Source organism: Sinohyriopsis cumingii, chromosome 1, assembly GCF_028554795.1.
Source record: "Sinohyriopsis cumingii isolate HCF-2022 chromosome 1, ASM2855479v2, whole genome shotgun sequence".
Lineage (NCBI taxonomy): Eukaryota > Metazoa > Mollusca > Bivalvia > Unionida > Unionidae > Sinohyriopsis > Sinohyriopsis cumingii.
The window spans coordinates 168,773,554-168,792,749 of record NC_142961.1 but is presented as its reverse complement, the minus strand read 5'-3'; the positions used below and the strand labels follow the sequence as shown (position 1 = coordinate 168,792,749).

The 19,196-nt window shown below is 38.4% G+C and overlaps 1 protein-coding gene across 4 annotated transcripts in view; it reads right to left on the bottom strand.

The window, feature by feature from the left end:
• Positions 1-19,196, bottom strand: part of LOC149808354 (serine--tRNA ligase, mitochondrial-like) — a 63,049-nt gene that overhangs the window by 2,882 nt on the left and 40,971 nt on the right. For all 4 annotated transcript variants that reach the window (XM_089976035.1, XM_089976040.1, XM_089976029.1 and 1 more), the window contains exons 12-15: positions 17,083-17,192; positions 12,464-12,557; positions 5,225-5,317; positions 3,462-3,527 (exon numbers count right to left, since the gene is read on the bottom strand). In XM_089976035.1, coding sequence (XP_089832161.1) covers positions 3,462-3,527; positions 5,225-5,317; positions 12,464-12,557; positions 17,083-17,192 — 363 coding nt within the window. The remainder of the gene's footprint in view (positions 1-3,461; positions 3,528-5,224; positions 5,318-12,463; positions 12,558-17,082; positions 17,193-19,196) is intronic.

Genomic DNA, 19,196 nt, shown 5'->3' with positions numbered 1-19,196 from the left:
GCTGACCAGAATAGGAGATGGGGGCACACTGGGAGGGGGGAATAATGCACTCCAAGGGAGAAACGATGAGATTTTAACGTGTATTGGACCCGGAAAATCTGAGAATATTTAGTGAAAATGATGCTTAAATATGCTGCAGAAAAACTTCCTGATGGTAGAGCCAATCTGCATGTTTTAGGATTTAATCTCCCAACATGGTTTTTGAAAAGTTTTTTTGCATGACACGTTGGAATAACTGTATGGTATTAACTAAGTTTATTCAATGACTATTTTTTAAATTCTTTGGAAATCTTTCTGTCTATTTGGAACTTTAACACAGAAGGGGCATTTTTTGTTTGAACGTATTCGGATTTCTTGGAACTATTGGAAGTGAAAGGACTTTTAGGAAATAGGAATTCATTCACCATGCTGTAAGTTAATTTAATTCTTTTACTCCTGTATTTTGAGAAATGTATTATTTTCAATTATGCAAAACTTGTTTGTTTTGCTATTTCTTGTTGCATAGTTTAAGTCCCTGGAGTCCTAACACAGGACTGATGGCAAAAGTAAAAGATCAATGCTGTTAATTTTGTTAACTTAATCTTAGGATGAGACAATGAACGCGCAAAGTAGACTTTCGTTTACCCATGATAAAGTTGCACTGTTGACAGCATATAATTCTGATTGTGATTTTTTCCCATTTGCTTTGTATTTATACACAGCAATCAGTACTTCAAAAATACTCAGTTCATAATGAAGACGACAACCTCTGTCAGGAATGCCATCAGGCTGAATGACATCGCGATCTTCAGGATGCTTATACACCATCCCTATCTTTTAAACCAACAGGAATTTCAGTGGTTTTGTCTGGGATATGAGATCTTTTAATTTTGGCTGTCCTTTCAGCCTGGCTTCTACTTCCAGAGGTTCCTTGTGGGTGATGATGTAATAGTAGCTCATTTAAGGTCTTTAGGGATTCCCATCTTCCAGTACTTCAGCAACAGATTGATGCAGAATGTCCTCAGACATGCACTTCTGAGGGATCTGTCTCTCTTCTGGGAGACAGTGACTCGACTTGGATGATTCCTCAGTAAGGAAAATTTGGATCTTATCCTGTCTCAGAATTTCATTTTCAAGAGGATGAATTTACTCACATGTCAAGTAACAGTCCATGTTCCTTCTGAAAGAATCACAAATACTTGCTCTCTGGACAAGAGATTGTTGTATGCTTATCTCTTACTCTCTCTCCTGAGTACTACAAATCTGTGAGTGAAGCTTCCTTTGCAAATCTTACTAAAAAAAGAGTGTTCTTCTTGGCAACAGTAAGGAGGAGTGAAATTAAATTAACACTTTGTCAACAGGTTTCTGGCCAAGAATTATCTCCTGTCCCTACTGAAATTCATCGGTTGCAGTCATATATGTGATGAAGATGATCAAGACAGATGCCTTTGCCAGGTTAGATCTTTACAAATCTAGCTTGCAAGATCAATAGACAGTCTAACTCCACTTTATCATTGACATAAAGGGTCATAACCATCTTTTTCTCCCTTTAAAATAAACATTTAAAGTACTAACAATCTCACCAAAAGCCATCTCTCTTTCATGATAAGTCCAGGAAGTCAGGGCTGTCACTGAGTCTTGGGCCTTGTTTAGTCATTACTCTTTGGATGGTGTCATGAAAGCCACCTTCTCACTCTGATTTCCCGTCATTTTACCTTTGTTCAATGGGGAACCAGAGTTGGTGTATTTATGTTTTGGGTCCAACTGTATCAGTCCAACAAGTTGTCAAGTCATCCTCTAGGCAACAGCAGAACATCCTACTGTTCACCTGGCATTTTATTTTAGGCCATTAGCCTTCCTCCATGCTGGTAAATTCAGCAATAACAGCTGGGAATGTATTTCTGCTATTAAAATGCAGTTTTATGGAGGAGTGAAACTAATTTTAATTATATAATACTTACCTATTACTGATCAATGCCCTCATCCCTCCCTGCATTGATGTCCTCCAGTCTCAGTTCAAATCAAAGAAGGAAGATTTTTTTTATTGTCAGAAGTGGACTAAGGTATCAGACTGGGTTCATGTTTTTAATCTGGACCTCCAATTACTAACTGGAGGGAATAATGTCATTCAGTTAGGACCAGGAAAATATATAGCAATACAAAAATAGCAGGTATTAAGTATTATATAATTAAAATTAGTTTTACCTCCCTAAAAACCCTTCATTTTAATAGCAGTAAAACATTCCCTGCTATTAATGAATGGGTAATATATAATGATCTTTCAATAAAAACATTTATTTTGAACATATTTGCATGTAACTTAGTACAAAAGGAGTCCCTGGAACAGACTGATACTCTACTTGCTGAGAAGGATTTCTAGGAATGCAATATAAGAACATTTCTTACATTAAAGAGCTGAGTGCTGAAACCATCTTTTATATTTTTCAGCAATAATAAGATTTTCAAATCAGCTGCTATGGTGGAGATACTGGATGTCAGATTGGCATGATTAAGAAGAAATTATAAAAGATTTTCTGGTGGAAAACCCATGTTGATACAACATTCCATTCTGGAGGTGTGACAATAAGATTTTCAAGATGGCTTCCATGGTGGCAATGCTGGATATCAGATTAGCATAATTTCCATTTAAGTCCAACGTCACAAGAAGTCTTTTGGTAAAAGCACAAAATCGATATGTTCTGCCATCTTGGCACCATTTTTATTTATGATGAACAAGACATAAAAAGAAGTGTTTGAGTGAAAACCCTATGACAATTCATTCAGGATTAGTGACAGTGATAACAACATTTAGAAGATGGTCACTGTGGTGGCCATAATGGATGTCTGAGCATCACCATATTTAGAACAAGATAAACATCACAAGAAGTTATTTAGTAAAAGAAAAAAAAACATTCATACTACCACTGGTGATATCATAATATCAATATGCCCAGCCATCTAGACGAAGTGGTGATAAATATATGTTCCAGATGACCCTTGTGGTGGCCATATTGGAAGTAAGATCTGCACCATTTTTATTTATGACAAACTAGACAGCATAAGAAGTCTTGCAGTAAAACATTATTCTGATATGACTATTCAGGAGTAGTAATACGATTTTCACGATGACCACTGGCAATCATATTGGATGTGCAAGTCTTACCACTTCCATTTATTTTCAACTAATTGTAAAAAGTCTTGTGATGAAAAAGCTCATGTCAATATGATTTTCCGCTGTGGAAGAACAATAGCACGATTTTCAAGATGGCTGATGTGGACAAATTGTATATCAGATCAGAACCGTTTTCATTTAGGACCAACAAGACATCATTAGTAGTCTTGTGATGAAAACCACATGTCGATACGACCATCCATTCATCGATATACAGTCATAATTTGTTAAATCAAAGGCAATATCCTTATCACATAATACTGACAAAGGAATCTTACTCCAGAGCATTAAGGTTTTTGTTGACATTTACCTTTTCTTGGAAATTCTCCACAATGGCCATAATTGTCCTTGGAATAGCACAGGCTGTTCCATTTACCTATAAGATAACAAAAGATGCATCTTCATTTACAGTGAGCCTTGTCTTATTAAACCTTTTACTTGTCTCTGGTTGCTATCAGGCTTAGGATTTAATGAACTACATGTTGTATAAGACGGCACCAACTATTTTTTTTTTTTTTATATACAATACATGAAGCATAATAGAAAAATAATGAACTGGAAGAAAATTACTCCAATAAATAAAGCTAAATTTTTTGTATTGGGTCTATTATCAAAATGAATTACTTATTCCAAGCATATGAATATCACCCAAAGGTGCAGATTTTTACATCACTTAAACTCAATTATCCAAACTGAGCATTTTTCATACCCCCATCCCATCCCCTGCCATAAAAGTAGCAAAATAATATATAACTGGGTCATATTCTCCACAATCCAAAATGGAGGCAGTGGGATTTTGTTCAGTACTTTCTTGAGTTTGCATGATTAGAATCACTACAACGAAAGCTTCAATAACGTAGTTAAAGGCTCTGATATTGATGTAGGCAACAATTAGTTTATATAAATTATCAAATTCAGATGATTTACTGATGTAGATGCAGACAAAGAACATTGTAAATGTCAAGTATGAGAAATGGCAGCTTCACTGGCTTGACGGTGAACAAATTCTCTCAAGATTTTGAAAGCACAAGAAAAATTCTTCCGAGAAAAATAATTATGCAGCTTATAATGATTAGATTTTACTCTTAAATCTTTCTATACATAATAGATGTGTACCAAGAAAGTAAAAAGGTTAAAATTAATGTTCAAAGTAACATATACCACACTGCTAAACAGTTAATAGACAGGCCTATGTGTATGGAGTCAAATAGGTAACTGGTGTTCTATTTACAGTGCACTGCACTGTGTAACTTTGGTACATGTATATCAACTGGCTAAAAAGCCACAGACTCTCTGAGGTAAAGGGTTTAGGGTGATCACTACTGAACTGTTGGAGTATTTAACATGATGAAAAATGTACACTTTTTATATACCTAAGCTGAATCACTTCAAAGTATACAGATTGGTTTGCATTTTTTTACACTACTGAGGGTAGATATACCTAAGCTGAATCGCTTCATAATATACAGATTGGTCTGAGGGTTGATTAGCTACTCCCAAGAAAATGTCATTACATAGAAAAGTAACAAAGAAAAAAAAACCTTATCACTAATTGCCCATAAAATAACAATATATACAGGATGGAGATTATAGTCTTCTCAATCAAATATGCATGTGTGTGTGTGTGTGTGTGATTTTGATTTTTAATGTAGCATTAACAATTTTTCAATCAAATATGCAAATAAAAAAGTGTTGATGAGAGAATGGTGTTTTCAGCATGACACAATAATTGAGATCATGTCAGCATCCACAACAGAAAGCCAGATCGACTGATTTAAGTAAATTGCTAGATTTCCATAGGTCTCATAATAAGCTTTTTCACTGACTTCATCAGTTCTTTTCACATACTGTTACTATGATTATAAAGTAGTAAAAGAACTTTTCTTTATCATTACTAATTTGTAGACAAAAGTCACAACCATGTAATTTTACATACAATTTCCCCCCCCACCCCCAAGTTAAAAGTGCTAGAATACACCTAGGCAAAAATCGACATCATACTGATGATGTCATAATGCAATGATCATGGCATTCTGAGCAGCAAATTTTTGTAGCTTTAAAAACAATACGTACTGTTGTGCAGTGTCTGAGGTTGCCTTGATTGTTTCTGTATTTGATATTCAAGCGGCGACTTTGGAAGTCTGTGCAGTTTGAGGTGCTAGAAATCTTGAAAAACAGAAAAGCATATACAATGACTGTTAATGTACATCCAAACATAAATGAATACAGCATAATTTCTCCTTCAAATACGTTCCCCGATCACATTAACGTTAGGGATATAAGCCTGCTATCTCTCAAATCCAGCCCTACTAAAAGACGAAAATTCATCTTTTCTGTCTATTTCATATAGACCAAAGGGCAATCACTCTTGCCCCTTACCTCCCCTTGCCACCGCCAGGTGTCACTAGTTTTTAAGCTTCGCTTGTACTGATAACACGTACATTATACCTCCAAACAATTCAAGCTATCTTAGCGTTAAATTGGACCATCCGAAGTTAAATTTGGATTTATTGCGTTGGACAATCATTCTTCTACAGGTTGTATACATTATTTTAACAATTTTTTCAAAATTTAGTGACTTTGTCACCCTTACGGATTTCGTCTACTGAAGACCATGTTACACACGCTATCGCTGAACTCGTGTTGTCAATTAAGAGTTAACGCGACACTGACTAATTTCGCTTACTCCGTTAGTAACGGTTGTGGTATTAGCGAATTAATAACATGCTGAATTGCTAATTTGTGCTTTGTTTTCTTTTCTTGTGTCGTTTCAGTAGAAATGTCAACCAAATGCATGAAATGCAAAAAGTTCAAAGCAAAAGAAGACAACCATGACTCTTGTATTGTATGTACCAAGTGTACATCATCTATACCATGCAGCGTGTGTAATACATGGACAGAGCAAATGTGGGCTGATGTAGTCCAGAAGGCAGCAAAAGGGAGGGATAGACGGAATAAGTCGAAGAAAGATAGCATTGATGTCCTCAGTATACATCCGAAGATAGCCTCCATTGCGAGTCTTGTGGTGGAATTTGGGGTCCCCCCTCCACCTAAAGTTCGTCGTTTGCAACCGTCAGCCACAGTAACATCAGCGGCAATGGAGGAAAATAATGTTGACAGGGTACAACAGTACACCTTTGAACACATGCGTCGTTTAGTCCAGGAAATGACGATGCAGCTATTGACATCAGGCCAGATATTACCCTTATTTCCCTTGCTCGCTTCCACAGCTTCTTCTGACTCTTTGGGGAATGTTCCCCCAATTTTAGGCTGCCCAGTGGGCGTAAGTCCCCCCGCATGTCCGAGCATGGCCTTCGGGCCTGTAAGTCAGGACGCATGGGTTTTTTACCGGATCCATTTCATTATACAACCTCTACGTCACCGGCCGTCCAGCTGTCCCAGCATGGGGACCCTATTGCTAAAACGGTCCGACCAAATATGATTTACGGGGATTTTAGTGATAAATCTGTCCATCAAGCTGTACCGCCGGCAACATACCAATACTATGGCGGAGATTTTAGTGAGAAATCTATCCGTCCAGCCAGGCCATTGGAGCAGCCGGTACCGGTGATAGCAGGACCGTCGCCAACATTCAGGCCGACCACAAGCCAGACAAACCAGCCGGCAGGGCCGGCCAGCCATATGTTCACGGCTTATCCACAAGGGGGAGTTAGTGACAGTGTCAAGGATGACGGAATCGCGTCATCTATGCCACCTGGTATGCTCTATCCAGAAATGCAAGCTATTCCAGAACATGACTCGGCACACAGTGAGGGTGACGAAACTCCTGCAAATCAGCCATACACAGATCCAACCATGGAACGGACTGAGTTTGGCTTCAAGGTGGCAGTGGAAGAAATTTATAGGGGGTTGGCAACTTCAGAATGCCCTCCACCTCCTACCACCACTCAAGACTACAAAGTTAAGGTGTCTGTAGATCTTGATGGGGAGGAAGAGACGCCGTCCTTCCGGCTCCTTCCCCAGTTGGCAAAAATTAAGGAGATCAATGATCATCTATCAGGACGAATAGGTGATCCGGGGAAAGCTAAGGCGTTCTTTTCAGAAAGCCAAGTACCAGACGCCTTTAGTACGGATCTTCCAGCCCTGGACAAAAATATGGCAGCAGTTCACATGTCCGCTCCACTGTTTTACAAAGTGGATAAAAATGTGTTCCATGCCACGTCAAAGCTAGTCCGGAACGTAGTCGCTACGTCTTCAATGTCAGACTTGGCTTCATTAGCCATTTTCCGACTCGCAGAAAAATCTGACAATGACCACGCTTGGGAAGCGACAGCCCGGATTGCTAGAGTTATTAACAGGGCAGCTCACCATTCCATGGCTAATGCGTTGACTGCTTCTGCCAACTTAAACCTGATACGATGTGACGCATGTCTGCGGTCCATGTCGCTCAAGCCCCATCATACTCTGGCTTTACGGAAGACTCCGTTTGGGTTGCCTTTACTCTTTGGAGGAAAAATTGAAGAAGTTTGGAAGCAGGCAGTTCAAGAATTGCCCCTCCAACTCGCTGCCCAACCCTCGCAGGCGTTTAGAAAAATCAGCCCCTGCCACAATGGAGGGATGATTGGCGGACCAGGGACAAGGGATCCTTACAATCAAATGTGCAGTATAGATCCCAACCCAATGCCAGGACACAACAGTCTAATCAAGCTAGGAGGCAACCATACAGAGGCGGTAAGAAACAAAGTTTCTCCGTCTTCAAGCCTCCGAACTCTAAAAGTTGACATACCCTCCCCACCACCTGCGGACAGCCTACCTGTGGGCGGCCGCCTCCTGCAATTTCAGGACCACTGGACCACCTTTTTTCCTCAGAATGATTGGGTGATCCAGGTCATTTCGGAGGGGCTTCGGATTTCATTTATCCAACCCCCTCCCCTGTCCTCCTCTCCCCTCTTCACGGACGTACCGTCCGATCGGGAGAAGGATACATTTCTACAACAGGAGATAAGGTCGCTCATAGAAAAACGGGCGGTGGAGATTGTGAAAAAACTGCAATCACCAGGGTTTTATTCCAGGCTGTTTCTTATCCAGAAGGCAAACAGCAAGTTGAGGCCGATCATTGACCTGAGTCGCCTCAATCAATACATTTTACCACCGAAATTCAAGATGGAAACGGCGAGATCAATCTGTCTTTCCATCTGACAGGACGAGTATGCCGTCAGTCTAGATATGACTGACGCCTATTTTCACGTCCCTATCCACCCCACGCCACGGAAATTTCTCCAATTCGCTTACCGTGATGCGGTTTATCAGTTCCAGGTCCTATCCTTTGGCCTCAACATCAGCCCTTGGGCTTTTACCAAGGTTATGGATTGCGTCATCACCCTGTTCCGCTCAACTTCATCTACATTGACGGCAGTGTACTTGGACAACATCCTCAAGAAACATATGGTAAGTTCTATTCTGCTCAAAGGCAGAAACGATCTTTTAGCACTTTTAGATCATTTAGGCTTTCTCGTGAACTGGAAAAAGTCCGATCTCCATCCATCCCAGCATTTTGTCCATCTGAGTATGGAGTTTCTCACCGATCTGAATCTGGTACGGCTCCCTCACGCTCGTGTAACCCGGATCATCGAACTCGTCGAGTCTGTTTCCATCAGGACGTGGATTTCAACGACAGAATTCTTGCAACTCCTCGGATTATTCAATGTGGCGGCGGACTTGATCCCGCTTGGCCGTCTTTTTATGCGTCCCTTACAAATGACATTACTGGCACAATGGCGCCCCTTTTCAAGTCCCCTCAATCAAACAATATTGATTACACCCGAGATACGATCATTCCTGCATCAGTGGCACAAGCCCTCCACATCAACCTTTTAGAAATGAGGTCTGTCATCAATGCCTTTCATTTCTCGAAGGATCAACTCTCAGGAAAAACCGTCCTCATTATGTCAGACAACTCTGTGGTGGTGACTTACCTCCTCAAACAAGGGGGCACCAAATCATCAGACCTGTGCATTCTGATCTGGCAGTTTCTACATTGGTGCGACAACCTCCACATCAACGTACAAGTCAGACACATTCCCGGCTGACTCAATGTCTTGGCCGACACTCTATCCAGGAAAGGTCAAGTCATTCACATGGAATGGTCACTCCATCAATCAGTCTTTCTTCGGATTTGCACACTTTGGGGGCGTCCGATGATCAATCTTTTTGCGACAAGGTGGAATCACAAGTTGCCCACCTTCCTCTCTCCAGTTCCAGACCCAGAGGCTTGGGCCGTAAACGCTCTGTCAATCAGCTGGGAGGGGTTGTGGGCATTCACCTACCCTCCCACTGTTTTGGTACCGAAAATAATCCAGAGGTTAAGGGGTCAGAACTGTCGGATGATTCTGATTGCCCCTCTCAGATGGAACAAGTCCTGGGTCACCGATCTACTTGATCTAGCGATAGATCTACCCAGGAAGATTCCAACCAGCCCAAATCTTCTCAAACAACCGCGGTCACGGGTGTTTCACCCCTGCCTGGACTGTCTTTTTCTTCACGCTTGGCTATTGTCCGGACAGCCTTGCGAGACAAACAATTTAAACCTTCGATTGTGGAGAGAATCTCAAGAGCAAGAAGGCCCTCCACTTTGAAGGCTTACGAGGGAAAGTGGCGTGTTTTCAGGGACTGGTGCCATATCAATAACATTGTACCTTTGAGTCTCTCAATCCCTCAACTGGCCGACTTTTTTCTCTGGCTTTTCGAGGAGAAACAGTTGGCCCCAATTACTATCAAAGGCTACCGCTCCATGATATCAGACACATTCTGCCATCATGGTAGATGTGATATTGGGCATAACAAAGATCTATCAGATCTTTTAGCCAATTTTGATTTCAATCGACCAAAATCCCTCACCCTGTTTCCAAAATGGAATCTGTCCTGGGTTTTAACATGGCTCAATTCAGACAAATTTGAACCTTTAGCCCACACTTCGTTAAAGCTACTATCATACAAAACATGTTTCTTGATAGCCTTAGCTTCAGTATGCAGGGTGAGCGAGTTACATGCCCTTTCCAGTGACCCGAACTTTCTTCAGTTCAGATCAGATGGTTCGGTGGTCCTCCTGACGCAACCAGGCTTTGTAGCCAAAAATAGGTTACCATCCAATGGCAATCAAAGAATCGTCATTCGCTCGCTCTCTTCCATAGATAAGTCAAGAGCAACAGCCATGCAAGATCCTGTTCGTGCACTCAAGCACTATTTAAAACGCACAGAGGCGTGTCGGGACACACGTAAGCGCCTCTTTCTTCCGGTCAAAGCTGGTAAAAGGGATATCACCCCTCAAGCCCTTGCTTCATGGCTGAAGTGGGTTATACGCTCAGCATACTCTGAGGTCTCACAAGATCAGAGTCGCCTCATGAAGATTACAGCTCATGAGATTAGAACAATCTTGGCGAGCCTTGCATTCGAACGCAATGTTTCGATCCGAGATATAATAGAAGCTGTTGGCTGTGGCTGGCATGCAGAGTAAACCTTCTCCAGTTTTTATCTCAGAGATTTGGCTTCGCAGATGCAAACCTTGAATCTGGTAGGTCCGGTGTCAGCAGCCCAGATGACCACCAGATCCATTTAAAACAATCAGTACAGCTTATCAGCTTCGCTGGATTCACCAGTGAAATTTCGTAGGTAAGAAGATTTCAATAACTATCTTCTTAACCGTATATAGGGGTCACATATCACGGGACCCTAGGCTGTGTTGCTGATGAAGTTAGGAGAATGGGTTATCGTTCAAATGGGGAATCCAGCCATCATTCCCTAGAAGGTACCTGGGGTGGAGGTAGGATGCTCAGCATTCCCTCCTCCTATTTACCTATTCTCCTAACGTTAATGTGATCAGGGAATGTATTTGAAGGAGAAAACAAATTTTTAGTAAATTATGTTTCTCCGAGAATACTTACCTGATCACATTACTTAAAAACCCTCCCAACCACCCCACTATGCGAGCATCCTTGTATAATATATATCGCTCAGCTTAAAAAACTAATGACACCTGGCGGTGGCAAGGGGAGATAAGGGGCAAGAGTTATTGCCCTTTCGTCTATATGAGATAGACAGAAAAGACGAATTTTCGTCTTTTAGTAGGGCTGGATTCGAGAGGTAGCAGGCTTATATCCCTAACGTTAATGTGATCGGGTAAGTATTCTCGGAGAAACATAATTTACTAAAAATTTGCTTTCTAAATCTGGGCTCTTTTAAAGTTTTGAGTACACAAAGCCATGTTTTGTTCAGACTTCTGTATTAGTGATGAATAATAAACACCTTGCAAAATAATAAAAGCAACTTAAAATTTTGCTTGTGATTTGAAAATTTTATAAATGTTTATGACATTGTTTTTTTTGTGATGTTGTTATTGTCTGGGGTTTAATGTTATTTCTAAGTACACGATAGGATTTACATGGCAGACAGTATAGCGGGTATACCCTGGTAAAAACCACTGACCCACAGGATGCGACAAGCAAGTTTTCTCATATACCCTTAATGGCTGAGGCTAAGACTCCAACCCACATAGAGATGAGATAGCAGTGATTGGTAAAAGCGAGAATTTTAGACCACACAACCACCAAGGGCCCCTCAGTTTTTGTTTGTATGATTAAAATCACATAGCGTAATCTTGAATTCTGTACCATACATACTTAACTCAGTTATATTTAGTTCCATCCTTTATTAAGTGTCTCTACTCACCGAAACCTGCCAATGGATGGATCAAAGTTCTAAAACACATCTAAACATCATTCCAAATCATAAAAAAACCATGTTGAAAGTCTCCATCTTGGATGGTGCAGGAGGAGTTGCATGACATTACATATGCATAATGCCTGCATGGGCAGTATGACAAAATGACATTACATATGCATAATGCCTGCATGGGCAGTATGACAAAATGACATTACATAGGCATAATGCCTGCATGGGCAGTATGACATACTTCTCACACGTTGATTTGAAATCAATGGGAATCCAAAATGTTTGTTCTCTAGTTTTCATGCTGTTTGAATTTCATCGCCTGTCAAAGGGCACCACATTAACTAACGCTAACATAATGTGCTTGTAGTGAAAACTTGCAGTTAAAATATGATAAATGTAATGTGAGAACCAGAGCCTGTGAAATTATTTGACTTTAAATCAGCAGACCCTATTATAAATGAGCCTCATTCATCCAAATTATTGCTTTATGCAAACAACATGCTGCATATATAGACTGGGTACAATCCAAACTTGTTCATCCCAACTCTTTAGCCAAACATTTTTCACTCCCCCAAGGTGTGTGGATGAACAACTGTCTGCCTACTCTTTCTTAAGTTTTATTACCTCTCCCCAGAATTTTTTAGCTGGCATCCATGCCTCCATGTCAAATTTCCTACAGGCAGGTGCTCCAAGTTCAACAGAAGGCATATCCAGTATCCTGCAGCAAAGTACATCATAATTAATGTTACACTTACTCCAATTTCAACAATGTTAACTTTAGCCATTCAAACAAGTGACAGATAAATGATGATGATTACAATAAATACCACAGAGACTTACATTTTTTTCCTTATCAGTCATTACATGAATTCTTAATTTTAAACGTTACTCAAATTTAGTTTTCTTGTTAAATTTCTGTAAAAAATATGTATGCATAGGTTTCTTTCATCAACTACATCAAAAATATGCATTATTCAACAATGTTCACAATGGACTCTGAAAATATCAAACATGTTCTGAATAAGAAACTTTTAACTGGATTTATTCTATGTGTAAAAGTTAAATATATGCAAACAGATGTACTGGTAATACAATTATGTTGGGCCCAAATGCAAACAACACAGACTATGATCTGCCATCTTATAATATGCTGGCAGAATCAGGGTCTATTTTGTTTTGAGTACTCATAACAAACTGCATAGACCAGATCTGCTAGTGCATTATGCAATGACAGATCTGGGTCTGTGCAGTTTGCAGTTGCAGTTGGGCCTGACTTAACACAGATTAGAGATGGTAACTGGCTGGAAGCAAGTAGTAAGACCTTTTGGTTGTTACTCTTCACATAAGCAAGAATAACAAATAAACAATATTTTGGATGAGAATGTTGGTACACTGTATGCTGCATAAACAATATTTATTAGCTTAATCATATTTTGCTCTCAAAATATGATACAATGGGACTGGGCACAAGTTATAACAACTTAAATCAGCCCTCTCCCTACATGCTATAAATATATAACATAAATATTTCAATATTTATTGATATCATAATTGGCATAACAATTAATCATAAAAACGTAAGACTGGTCCATAATACTAAACAGACAAACACTTTAAAGAATTAATTATAAAAGTTCAGCAACTTTTATTGTTATGACTTTAATTTTAAAGTTTCTAGTGCATTGCAACCCACCATGTTTTTTAGACAATTGCATATTGTTATTAGCCATTGATCACCAGTATCAGCCAACTGGACAATTTGTAAGATAACCCTACCAGTATCAGCCAACTGGGCAATTTGTAAGATAACCCTACCAGTATCAGCCAACTGGACAATTTGTAAGATAACCCTACCAGTATCAGCCAACTGGACAATTTGTAAGATAACCCTACCAGTATCAGACAACTGGACAATTTGTAAGATAACCCTACCAGTATCAGCCAACTGGACAATTTGTAAGATAACCCTACCAGTATCAGCCAACTGGACAATTTGTAAGATAACCCTACCAGTATCAGCCAACTGGACAATTTGTAAGATAACCCTACCAGTATCAGCCAACTGGACAATTTGTAAGATAACCCTATGCTAGTGATTATTATGTGAATTCAGAGACACAAATTAGCACTGTATTTGAAAACAACATTATGCATGAAAAATACAGAAAAACAAAATAAATGATTGAATCTTTTTATATTTACTATGATAAAGTTTTGGACCACATCAAATGTCTCATTCACATCTAGAGACAGCAATTAATTTTCCATTGATAGTGAGGATACATCTATTAAAAAAATAAAAAAGAATATTGCTCTAAACGAACAGTGTAAAATAACACAATATCACAAGCATAAATAAGTGTACCTAAGAATACATACTGTATTTTACTTCTTCATTTTAATGTATATTAATGGCATATATTTTCTACCTATTCTGGCAGAACCTAGATTGCACTGATGTGCTTGTTCAATGACACTCAATATATCAATTAGTTAATCAATTATTTTTAATCAATGAAATTAACTTTAAAATCAGATTTTTTGATAACTCCAAGAAAGAGTGCCACACATGCAACTTTCTTTTTAAGGTGGTGGTGGATTTGTCAGACTTGGTGGTGGTGGGTGGGGTAGTGGCTTTTACAAGGGTTTATCATCGTGGTACATGGCCTAGGTAAGTGACATGTAGTAAATGATACAAAAAATGTCTAATAAATTGATTATTTAAGAGTATAATGTTTTTTTTCTTCTGATTTTATCATAATATGAACTGTCATTAGCTGAATCACACAGCAAATAACGTCCGAAGGGTGTTATGTTCATGTGTGTGTGATTTGGATTTTTAACTTAGCTTTAACAATTTTTCAGTCATACAGCTAAGATGTCTACAGTGTGACAGTTTATAGTGATGTCTAGCACTGGGGCATCATACCGCAGACATGTAGCATGATGTCCCATCCAGTCAAATTATCCTGACATCAGGCCAACCAGTCCAAACATTAACCTCTTAATGCTGAGCGCCAAGTGAGGCAGCTGCTAGTACCATTTTTTGCAAGTCTTTGGTATGACTCGGTTGAGGTTTGAACCCACAACCTTCTGCATCCGTGGCAGATGCTCTAACCACTAGGCCACCGGATGGTGTTATGTAAGCTGTATGAGTCAGCAATTGACAGTTTAAACCATGATAAACTCCAAAAAAAATATTAAACTCTAATAATTGCAATTCTTTATCATTTTATTTATTTTTTGTATTGTTATTTTGTTTTTCTTAAAGATATTTCCCCATAATTTTACAGCCCTGAATTATTGATGAAGACATCTGTAATGTAGCTATTTACAGAACAGGGGATTCTCCAGATTCAAAATAACAGCTATGTCAAGAAGTCAGATTAGCATTAGCACCATTTTTAATTTTGACCAACCACACATCATAAGAAGTCTTTCAATGAAAACTTCATGGTGATACAAACATTCATTCAGGAGAAATAGCGAAACAATTTTCAAGATGGCCACTGTGGCAGACATACTGGATATCTGAAAGGCTTCATTAGGACCAAGTAGACATAATAATAAGTTGTCTAGTAAAATCCCCATGTTCATATGACCATCTATTCAGGAGTGGTGATAACAACATTTTCAAGATGGCCACTGTGATGGTCATACTGGACATTAGATCAACACCATCTTAATATTGGGCCAAATAACATCATGTCTTCTGTTCAAAATGCCATGGCCATATTATGTTTTATTCAGAAGGATTAGCAATAACAAGAATTTCAAAATAGCCACTGTGGAAGCCATATCAGACATCAAATTGGCACCATTTTCAATTATGACCATGTAGATATCATAAAGAGTTTTCTGGTGCAAATCCCAAGACAATATTTGATTTTGTTTAGGAGAAGGAGCAATACGATTTTTAAAATGATCACTGTGGTTGGCCTTACTGGACATCAGATCAGTACAATTTTTCATTTAGGACCAACTAGACATCATATAAAATCTTTTAGCATAAACTCCATATTGATATGAGCATTCATTCAGGAGGAGTAGCAAAAATAAGATTTTCAAGATGGCAGCCATATAGCTACCAGATAGCACAATTTTTGTTGAGGACCAACAGACACCATAAGCAGTTATCAGATGGCAATATGATTTTCTGTTCAGGAGGTGTAGTGATAACAAAATTTACAAAATGACCACTGTGGTGCCATATTGTACATCAGATTGGCCCAAGTTTCATTTAGGACCAGCTAGACATCATAAGGCATCATAAAAACTCTTTTAGTGAAAACCTTATGCTGATATTACTGTCAGTTTAGGAGTAGTAATAACAAGGGTTTCAACATGGCTACTGTGATTTTCCATAATGGATGTCCAAATAGCACCACTTTAATTTAGGACCAACTATTTATGGTATTCCTCTAAGTTGATCTGGAGAAGTACCAATAACAAATTTGTGCTACTGGATGGACTAGAGACAATGGATGTACAACAGACAACAGATCATCCCTTAAGCTCTTCTTGTCTTTGACCAGTAAATCTAACTATTAATAATTTACTGGTGCTCTTAAATAAAACTATATTGTCATACCAAAGAAGCTATTACTCTATCAATGCAAATATCGTATTTTTATTTTATTACATATTTTTATTTTACTATATTGTGCGCATTTTTATGACTTTTATTACGATACATCAATATGCCTGATATATTAATTTAATATTATTAACTTATTTGATTTGACTGTTACAAGAGGAATGTCTCAATTCTAATAACAGATAAATAATAACATAAATTTCAGATGTTTTCTGTTATATTTCTATTTTCTGATAACCAATTCCAATCTGCTTTCTGATTTGAAGTACAGTTACTTCCCTGCACTCTCACTTGCTTCCTGACCAGATGGGCTTTCAACAGCTGCTAATATGCATTCTACTAAATGCAAAATGCATAAAAACCTGCTAACTACTTGCTGATACTTTTTTGAAGGCATTAATTGCCTCCAAACACCTTCCCAAACTATGATATTCTTTTGATTAAGACTGTCCTACTAATAATTTTATAATTCTCCTCCCCAATTGTTTAATGTTTGGGAATTCATGTTTGTAAAATCATATTCATGTCTGTGTGTTTGGCAGTTTTAAATTGTATTTTGCATGTGACATGGCATGACTTGGCAGCTATATAATCGTATTTAAAACCTGGAGTTTGCTTTTAGTGCCGATTCCTTTCTCTAAATTACCTAAAATGAAGGCCTAGCTCACTAAATATTTCTTTTTCAATGCCCAGGAACTCTGACAGCAGATTGTCCCCTGAGCTGGAATCGCCATCTGTCACAGCAAACATCTCAACCTGTGAAAAAGAGCAGAAAGGAAGACAATGTTCACATTTGACAGATTAAATGTAAAATTGCAAATGAAGATTTTGCAAGGTACACATTCAAATATGGTGGTATAACAAAAAGGGATACAAAATAGCAGTATTGTAATATCCATAAATAACTAAAACTGTGTTTGTAAAACACTAATGCCCTGTCACATCAATCTAATTTTTGTGGGACTTTGTAGTATTCACCAAGATGAATCCACACATAAAATGAAAGACAGGGCTCTAACTGTCCAACAATGCCTGAGAAAATTACCTAAATTAAAAAGTTAATCTAGGTTGCATGGATAGAATGGACAAAGATAACTGGCTGTGCCTTCATATATCTGATTCTAATGCAAGGATGACAAAAATAGTTTGATTTGAAAGGCCATCTAATATCATTTCATAGTTGGAATCTACAGTTTTTAAAACTGAAAACTTAAAATAAATTTGTGAGAAATCTAAAAATGGTATTTTTAAGCATTCCATCCAAACATTGCTGAAACCAGCCAGATCCTGTCTACTGGTGATCTCAGCTGTTCACTAATGCAATGATGTGTGCTGAGTTGTTGTTGTTGTTGTAGGGTTTAACGCCATTTTTTAGCACACGATAGTCTATACATGGCGGCCAGTAATAATGGTGGAGGAAGAACCAGGGAAATCCCCAGAAAGAACCACCAACCCTCGAGAAGCTACTGGAAGCTTTCTCAAATACCCACATTGGCTGATTCCGAGACCTGAACCGATGCAGACATAGGTGAGATGGCAGAGATCCATAATGGAGAGCATTTTAGACCACTCGGCCACTTGGGGCCCCCTGTGTGCTGAGTAATCCAATTAGGTTATGTTACTCTTTATCTGACATATGTACAAAACAAGCTGTAAATTGATTACATTATTGCTGTAATTTGGGGTTTATGGCCAAAGGTGGGATATTTATTGATGTGTAATAAGTAATAAATTATTCAAAGGTGGTCCATTATGGCTTGCAAGATATTAATTAAAAACTGGCTGACTTTAGCACAGAGGAGATAAACAGAGACCCACCAAAAACTTATTTTGGCAGAAAAACTTGCATAAGCATTTTCAATTTATTTGTTTTGATCAATTGTTATCATTATTTTTCAAGATATTTAGTAGCAATATGTAATGGAAATTTTTATCCTTTTTTGGGCAATTCATGCCAAAATGCTGAAACACGCACTTTCTCTCAATGGCAAAAAACTATCTGCTACACCTATTGTGTGTTCAACAATGCATGGAAATCAGAGATTACGTCTGTGCAAGCAAGTAGCGAAGGCACTGAGTTTGCGTTGTGTGCTAAATGCAAAGTGGATTATAAGATAACACATTGGGAAAGAAATATTTTCAGCAGACATATGCAGAGACCATTGCATAGTGGAAATCTGGATCAGAAAACTATTGACACCCTGTTAAGTGTGAAACTGAATCTCAATGAATGTCATCAGTGGGCATCAAGCAGTAAATTTCTGAAGGAAACTAATAATACTTTTATTTTTAAGTATCTCTGCAGTGAACCATGAGATATACAACTTTTGCCTTTTTCATTTATGATAATACCATGACTTATATTGCAACATATCCATCATAATCTGATTCATGTCCAAAAGTCGACGTTTTAAATTATATGAACAAAATAGATATTAGACAAATGCACTTTTGTTTTCAACACCCTTAAAATGTAAAAAATTAAATGTCCATGAGAGATCCTACTGATTTAGAAGCCAGCCCACTGCTCAGAAGTTTTTGAAATTGACCGATTTGATGTCCTGGTTCTGTCACATGGATGCGCCTTTTCCACACTTATAGTGGAGCATAAATAGAGTTATTATTATTATTGCAGGCTTCAAGCTACTTTGTAAATATTGCAAGTTTCAAGCTACTTTGTAAATATTGCAAGTTTCAAGCTACTCTGTTACAATTTAGACAAAATAAATGACTGATTAATTTGAAAATAATGTCATGAAG